Source organism: Falco rusticolus, chromosome 1, assembly GCF_015220075.1.
Source record: "Falco rusticolus isolate bFalRus1 chromosome 1, bFalRus1.pri, whole genome shotgun sequence".
Taxonomy (NCBI): Eukaryota; Metazoa; Chordata; class Aves; order Falconiformes; family Falconidae; genus Falco; species Falco rusticolus.
Genome location: NC_051187.1, coordinates 59,471,750 through 59,480,153, shown reverse-complemented (window position 1 = coordinate 59,480,153; position 8,404 = coordinate 59,471,750). Strand labels below are relative to the sequence as shown.

General features: G+C 44.0%; 1 protein-coding gene across 1 annotated transcript; it reads left to right on the top strand.

Moving 5' to 3' along the window:
• The first annotated feature begins 2,571 nt into the window (after window positions 1-2,571).
• PLA2G12A (phospholipase A2 group XIIA) lies at window positions 2,572-8,156 on the top strand. Its single transcript, XM_037381042.1, has 4 exons — window positions 2,572-2,862; window positions 4,108-4,184; window positions 5,343-5,508; window positions 6,578-8,156. The coding sequence occupies exons 1-4, from the start codon at window positions 2,649-2,651 to the stop codon at window positions 6,694-6,696; spliced, it is 576 nt and encodes a 191-aa protein (XP_037236939.1). The 5' UTR covers window positions 2,572-2,648; the 3' UTR covers window positions 6,697-8,156.
• The last annotated feature ends 248 nt before the right edge of the window (window positions 8,157-8,404 follow it).

Genomic DNA, 8,404 nt, shown 5'->3' with positions numbered 1-8,404 from the left:
TTTATCTAGCTAATATACTTCATCTGATCATCTAGCATGGGGCAAATTTTATAGTTCTAAGTTTTATTAACTTAACCACAGCCAGTCACAAACAACAAAAGAGTTTTAAAACTTGAATCTTCAACTTAAATAAAAAGAATCTTTACTACCTTACATTCCCTGCGATTGCATTTATTTATTTATTTATTTATGGTATCCAACAAACTCTTGATATCAAGTAGGGTTTTACCATGTGCCTATATATAGATATTATTTTTAAATATATATGTACACACACACGTTATATAACAATATAAATATATAGATTTTTTATTTTTATGTATTATACATGTAGACTTAACTCTACAAAACCGTTACAAACCTAAAGTTAAAAATTAATACTCTCAGTCATAAAAAATTAGATCAAGCTTCCTGCACCAATATACAGTAGCGTGAAACACTAATGTCAACAAAGAACATTCAGGGTCTGATCCTGCAGTGTGCAGTCAGGGGGAGTTTCCCTACTGCCTTAACTGTCCAGAACTGGGCAACAACAAGGGGCCATCAACAAAACTGGAACCATTAAGCTGCTTTCACAAACCCTTATTGGGAAGTTCTGCCCACGTGATAATCTGAAAGCACAGCCCAAAGGACCTGTGTAAGCTACACATTAAATTTAGACAGCAGTAATGGTCCCACTATAGGAAAACATCAGCCCATACATAATACATACATGTAATACATAATTTGGCAAGAGTTATGCACAGAATGTGTGCACAAAAAATTTTAAAAGTAATAGAATTTGGTTTGTGGATCTTGACACAAAGCTGTCAAACAGCTTCAGGACCATCTCGGTCAGTTCTATCAAACTGCTCAATGGTTTTAGAACATACTTCACTGTATTTTACTTTACAAATGTTTTTAATATGTATTTTGCTTTATTCCTCTTGATTAATTATCCTGCTGAATAAATGGCATATATTCACACAACATTGCTGTTGTGTTGGTGTTTTTTCTATAATTAACCAGTGTGCTTCAGACAACATTTTTACATTTTCATTGACTTTTCTTTATCTTCCAGTCTTGTAAAAAACCCACATCAGCATGAATTTGTCATGTAAAGACACTGCCAATCAGCAATAACTAAAGTAAGGGCATTACTTGCTTCTCTTACACTCCCCACCCCCCAACAAGGCTCGTTATTTAGGAAAACATTTAAGTATATCCCTACACAGGAATTATTCTGCTGAATCAGCGCCTTTGTAAAGTAATGGTAGGGAAAAGCTGGGCAGGCGTAGGAAGAGCTCCCTCTTTTGTTTGACTTGATTAACTTCTGTGAAGTTCTTTATTTCTTTTCTGTTTCTTCAGTTAACTACAAAGAACTTAAAACGCTGCAGCTGAAAAGAAAAAAACAATAGAATATTTACCACTATCTTTCTGCTCTGCCTGTTGCTCTGGAAGCATCTGTTTTCTTTCCCTGTCCTGTTCTTCTTCACAGTTAACGTTGTTCTGAGGAATCCCACACATCTTTAAATAGAGCTTTCGTTACAGAAATTAAAACAATTTCCAGATGGTTCTGCTCTAGCTCATCTGTGAAGCATCTAGAATATAAATATAAAATTAATAAAAAATTATAATTAAAGAAAAAAACACATCAAACCAAACATGTTTAGGAAGCAAGTTCATTTCGGTCAGTTTTCTTTTCAGCACATCAAGACCGGACTTTGAACGTTGTAGTGGTTTAACCCCAGCCAGAAGGACACATATTTAACAGATAAACTTTAATTTCACCCTCGTTTACAACCTGGTCCTGCACATTGGATGATGTTACCTGAAACTACATCACTCACACGTGTAAAGGTCACTGGACCAATTTCCTTCGCATTAACATCATCATAAAACTAGGTCAAAATTTTAACACTTCAAATACATATCCCCTTACTGCATATTTTTGGTTGGTTGGTTGGTTTTGTTGACGAGCGCTTTTCCCAACACGCCGCCGGGGTTTGCAGGTTGTGCTGGTACCAGCCCTGCTCCGCCCGCACCGGAGGGGCCCGGCCCGCCCGGGGCCACCCGCCCGCCCCCACTCCAGCCTCACAGCCGCTTTTCCAAACAAAGACGCCCTGGGGTCTCGCGTTACCGGATAGCGCCGGTACCCCCGGGCCCTGCTCAGCCGGCGCCGCCGCGCCACACGAGCCGGCAGCCGCAGCCACCGCCGCTCTCCGGTTGCGCACGCGGGCGGGCTTGGGAATGGCGCCCCACGGAGCACGGGACACCGCGACCGGACGGAGGCGGCACCGGCCCGCCCGGTGGCACAGCCCGTGCTGCAACGGGGCAAGGCGCCAGGCCGCCTCCCGCAGCGCCGCCGCTTGCCACCCGCGGGCGGGGGGTACGGGCTGTGCGCGACAGCCCCCCTCAGCGCCGCCGCTAACCGCCACCCGCCGGCGGCCGCCCAGGTAAAGCCGTTTCGGCCGTGACTGATGACCCCGCCCCCTCGCACGACCCCGCCCCCTCCTCTCCGGGCCGGGGCCGCGCTCCCTCAGGCGCGGCGGCTGCAGGCCCCTCCCTGCCGGGCGGGCGGGGGCGGTGCCCGTGCGGACGATGGCGGCGGCGGGCCGGGCCGGGCCCGTGGCGGAGGCTTAGCGGGCGCCGACGGGGCGCCGCTCGGCATGGCCCGCGCCCCGCTGCTGGTGCTGGTGCTGGCGGCCTGCGCCTGGCTGGGCCCGCGGCCGGCGCGCTGCCAGGAGGCGCCGCAGACCCCCGACTGGCGGATGACGCTGAAAACCATCCGCAACGGGGTGCACAAGATCGACGTGTACCTCAACGCGGCCCTCGACCTGCTGGGCGGCGAGGACGGCCTCTGCCAGTACAAGTGCGGCGACGGTGAGGCGGAGGCCGGGGCGGGGCGGAACGGGGCGGGCGGGACCCCCGCGGCGACCCTTGCCCTCCCGCCCGCCGCTCACTCCAGGCGGCCCGGCTCGGTCTGGCCCGGCTCAGTCTGGCCGACCGGGGCTGTGCGGGCTGGTGGCGGCGCTCCTGCCGCTCCCGAGCGCCGCTTCCAGGGGAACGGGGCGCAGTAGTAATAAGTAATAATAACCTCAGTAATAAGTTCTTGTACCCCCGTGTATATGTGTAGATGTATAAGTATAACCTGCCCGGCGGCCTCTCCCCGGCCGCCCCCGTGGCCGGGCGCCAGGCGGGCGGTGCGGGCGGGGGGTTCACGCCTGTCCCGCCGGCGCTGAGGGGCGCCCCGCAGCGGGGTCCCACCGCCCGGGTGGGCGCCTCGGTCCGCCCCGGCCGCGTCGGGTGGGCCTGCCCCCCGCTGGGCTGCGCTGGGCTGTGTTGGGGGGGCTGGGGGGCTGGGGTGCGCGTTGGTTAAGCCAGGGGATGGGTTCGGTGGTGGCACCCTGAGGGGCTCCGCCGGCGTGGCCGGGACACCCTGACGTTTCCTCACTGTACCAGAATATGCGCTTTGCAGATACGTTTTTTCTTCATTGTTACTTTTAATTTTGGCCTTAGTTTGTTTCTAATACCAAAACAAGGTGGAGGGTCACTTTTCAAATGAACCCCAGAACCTTCCTTAGCTTGGGATGCAGAACTCCCCATCTGGCTGCGCTAGCGAGTGCTCAGGGAGACACGGCTTTAGCAGTCTCTACCAATTTAAATTTTATTAACCTTATAGTTGTAGAAATAAAAAAGATGTTTAATTCCAGTGTAAAAGGTTAAGCTAAAAAAATCAGCACTACTGTTGTTTGCATACAAGGCATAGAAGTATTGATGAACTTGCTCTAAAGTACTCTTTAATGTAATCCTACATATTGTACACTTAACTGACACATCAATTTCAGTAACTCAAGCTCTTTTTTTTTTTTTCACTTGGGAAGGTAACCTTAACACTTACTTGCTCAGGTGTCTTGTCCCCTTTTTTTTTAAAAAAAAAAAAAAAGTTTAGCACCCCTAAGCTGTGATTTGGTAAGGAATGTAGACTTTCACAGATGCCTGAATATATGTTTAAGTTAAAAATAGAACTGTCTTAAGCCAAAAAAAATGCCTGTGGTGAGTTTGAATAGATTTTTTTGCACATAATTTTAGTACTATATTTGAGACATGACAAATTACCTTTTTCAGGATCAAAGCCCTTTCCTCGCTACGGATATAAACCATCACCACCAAATGGTTGTGGATCCCCTCTATTTGGAGTTCAGGTAAGTATTTCCATTTTGGGGCTTGTTTTTGTTTCTTTCATACATCAGCTTTCTTCATCGTAGGGGTATTTTTCCCTCCCCCATTCTAAGGATGAGACAGCATCCATGTACAACTCCCTGCTTTTATCAGCTCCAACACATGTATTGGTAACAACCTACGGAAAATGTATTATAAACGAATATGACGTAAACATTTTCATCACCGACATAAAATATTATAGGGATAAAATGGAATGTTGATGATTAATTTGTAATTTTTTAAATGTTTGGTGTAGCATTTTGTTCTCACGCTCTTGAAAGTGTTGAATGACCCCAGCGGTTGCCCTGTGAGAGCAGAGGGTTTGGCTCTTGACTCTTGCTGTCCTTGCTGACACTAATCCATTTTCCTTAATGTTAGAAAGAAAACATAGGTTAGCTTATGTACTGAGGCTGGCTGGGATGGAGTTAACTTTCTTCATAACAGGCTGCATGGTGCAATCTGTGTTTGGGATTCTGGGCTAAAACTGTGTTGATGGTTTCGGCTATTGCTGAACAGTGATTGCACAGCTTTGGGTCTTTTTCTTTTTTCCCCACTCTGCCCATCCACCACTCCAGAGCATAGGCTGGGCAAGACGTTGGGAGGGCACACAGCTGGGGCAGCTGACCTGAACTGGCCAGAGAGATATTCTGTACAATGTAGCGTCATGCTTGGCTACAGAAACTGGAGTAGTGGAAGGAGGGAGGCGGGTAGGGGGGTAGTGTATGTGCTTGGCTTCCAGGGTGGCTGTAGCTCAGAGACTGGCAGGGCATCCAGCTGCTTGTGGGATGTGGTTGAACGATTGCTTTTGCACTGCTTATTTTGGGGCATTTTTTTCATTTTTCATTCATCTGTTAACCAGTCTCTATCTCGACCAGAAGTTTTCTTGCTTTTGTTCTTCCTATTGTCTCTTCCATTTGGGGGGAGAGGGAAGCAACTCTGTGAGTGCTTGGGTGCTGGCTGAGGCAAAACCACCAGTTTACTAGAGGTGAACAAAAAAATACAGAGATAAGCGAATGACAGCTGCATTGATTGCATTAGCTTTTAATTTCTAACTGTTACAGTCTGTTCATAGGCTTTATCTTTCTTGGCTGAAATACTGATGGAATCAGGGGCGGGGGGGGTTGGGGATTTCTTTACAGTTTGACATTGGTATCCCTTCGATGACAAAGTGCTGCAATCACCACGACAGATGCTATGATACTTGTGGCAACAAAAAAAATGATTGTGATGAGCAGTTTCAGTCCTGCCTCTCCAAAATTTGCAGAGATGTGCAGAAAACACTTGGAATCTCAGAGAGTGTCCAGGGTAAGTGTGAAAAAGCCTTTCTTTTTTTTTCAATTTTAACCAAGCTTATTTGGCAAAGAATTTTTGTGCAGTGCAGTAATGCCGTATTTTCATAAACTGATGCCATTGCCTTGTGCCTCTGTCGTGCCACCCAGACACTTGTAGAGCAGAGCAATGACACAGTGTAGGAAAATGATGAGGGTTAAAACTAACCTTGAGGGGGAAAAAATAATACTTCCCATTTAGGAGTATGAATATGGGAATACAACTTGATCAAAATGCTTGTATAGTTCTTGCATTTACTGTATTTACTGCAGTATGGTAGCGTAGCTGAATATTCAGTTCTGCTGGGTAATTTCTAAATGCCTACTATGTGTGATTGCTACTAAACTGTAGAAAATACTGAATTGTTTCCTTTTATGAAATAATCTATTGTAATATTACATTGTCATAGTGGAAGTAGTTAATGCTGTCCCTTCGTAAATAAATTTTCGGGGGTTTAGTAACAGACCATATGGTAACTCCTTCTGTTTGTTGGCCTGCATCTGATGAATACATGTATATAACCACGCTTTTTAACTTGGACAATATCACTTCTATGTAAGTAGTCCCACTGAGAGCAATAAGTTTTTAGAACAAGCCTGTATTTGAACGTCTCAGATTAATTTTACTGCAAATACGTCATTGCATTAGCATTTAGTGCCAGAATTAGTGAATCTCTGCAATTCTGTTGAGCTGCTGTTAAAATAGCAACCTCTGCATAAACTGGGATGCAAAAAGTGAGAGGGGCTTGTCCTGCCAGCTGAAACCAGGACACAGCTCTTCCATCTTTCCAAGGCTAAGTGATGTTTCTAACACTGATTTCATATGCAGTGAATGTTCTCGTTTGCTTTGTTTGGCACATAAAAAAAATCTTTTAACAACTTAAAATGATTCTGTATTAGTTCAGTCTTTCATTTGACAATCTCTTTGCTATGCTTAGAGAAGATTGCTTCTTTTTTAGAATCATTCTCAGTTTGCCTGAGTAATTTCTGTTATTTTCATATTCCATTCAAAGAGTACTTTTAACTGAACTTCTCTTTGCTTGCAGCTTGTGAATCAGCTGTTCAGCTGTTGTTTGATGCAGTTATACATTTAGGATGTAAACCATATCTGGACAGCCAGCGAGCTGCATGTATGTGTCGTTACGAGGATAAAACAGATCTCTGAAAGAAGATTCTGAGATCTCATGGTGTAGAAGAAAGTCAAAAGACTCAGCTGGAACGAAGCAAGTGTTTGGTTACAAAGCTTTATGCTTTTCAGACAGTAATATATTAAACACTGACATTAATATACTGGTTTGAAAGTCACTGTGATATTCTTCCTCATGTAAAAAAATAAACAAGTCTTCCTTCTCTTCTATGTCCCTTTATGCCAGAAGCCTGAAAACTAAAATAAGTTTCCTTTGGTGTATGTCCACTCAGGGTATGCTATTGTAAAACACTAGTGCCATTTTAAAGTTTTTTAAGAAAACTCCATAATGAGGAAATCGGAGGCACAGAAGACTAGTATTGACTTCTCAGATGATTTTTTAATATAGGTCAAATTTTATGTTTACTAGCAGTCAGTGCATCCAATAGATCCAACAGGAAAGAGCGTTTTGTGTGCGTTAATATGGCATCTTAAACAGTCTGTACTTTCATGCTTGTGGTAGAATTGCCTTCAGTTCTCTTTGATGTATGCTCCTGTGGGTTTGTTTTTAACAAAAACCAAACCAAAAAAAAAAAACAACACAAAACAAACCAAACAAAAACCTCCAAACCGTCAGCAAGGGTATACATCTGCACTACTATTTCTAGCTGGTTCTAAATCAATCTTACTTCTGCAGCACTTTCCAGATCAAATATGTTGATCCTCCTAAGGCCTGACCACTAAAATGAACAGTTTGCAACCTAAGGATATACTTTTGATTTGACAAAATGGTGGAATGTCATTGCTATGTTATTTTAAAAATTAATCAAATGTTTATTTTTTAAATAAAACATTTTGTGATGTGTATTATATGCTTAGAAAGGATATATTGTTCGAGATTATTGATTTATATTTGTCTTGTTGCACAACTTGGTTACTGTATTCATCTTTGCTTTCATTAGTCCATTCTGATGAAAACTAGAGGAAAGTTCCACGGTTGGGTCAGTATGCCCAACAAACCTTTTTATTTAAAATGCCCTCTGTGAGGCAGACAAATATCTGAGCCTGTATTTCAGTCATCTGTTCTGACTCTGACTTCTCTAGCTGAAACCACCTGATGTCTGAATTACTTGGCATTTGTTCTCTGTACTGATCTTTCACTGCTTGTCTCCAGTTATCAGTCCTCAGTTAACTTTTGCCTTAGGTCCTCTGTCATAAAGATTTTCATTTGATCTCCTGCTGCCCTGATTCTGCCTTAGAAATCCACAGGAAGAGGGGACTGAAAATTAACATATTGCATCTGTGAACAGGGCATGGCAACCATGCTAAAAGCCTGAAATTTACTAGACTCGTGGACTATACTGTGATTTCTCTTCTGGAAGTACTTTTATATGTTTTTTCTTTACCAGTTGTTTGTGGTATTTTTGTTCTTTACTAGAGCTTACTGTACATGACAGTGAATGTAAGTGCCTCATAGAATAAAGTTCCTGCTAAAGTTCTTTGGCCATGTTGCATGGTTTATTTTCATATTTGCAGACATGAAGTAGCACTGCAAGAGAAGTAGTATTACAGTTTTACAAAACTGTGCCTGAAGAACTTGTGGTTCCTCTAAATTTGGGGATGTTTATTTTCTGCCATAGAATTGAAACAACTCTGAATTACTGTGGAATTCCATGGTTGGAACCCTAAAAGGCTTTTAGCACCAAAGCAGGGAATGGTAATGGCATTGCTTGTTTAAAATAAAGTA

What these genes read in the sequence shown, in the direction of transcription:
- PLA2G12A (XM_037381042.1), top strand. Translation starts at nt 2,649, where the DNA reads ATGGCCCGCGCCCCGCTGCTGGTGCTGGTGCTGGCGGCCTGCGCCTGG. An exon ending in CCAGTACAAGTGCGGCGACG is followed by an intron (nt 2,863 to 4,107) that starts GTGAGGCGGAGG and finishes TACCTTTTTCAG; the next exon opens with GATCAAAGCCCTTTCCTCGC. An exon ending in CCCCTCTATTTGGAGTTCAG is followed by an intron (nt 4,185 to 5,342) that starts GTAAGTATTTCC and finishes ATTTCTTTACAG; the next exon opens with TTTGACATTGGTATCCCTTC.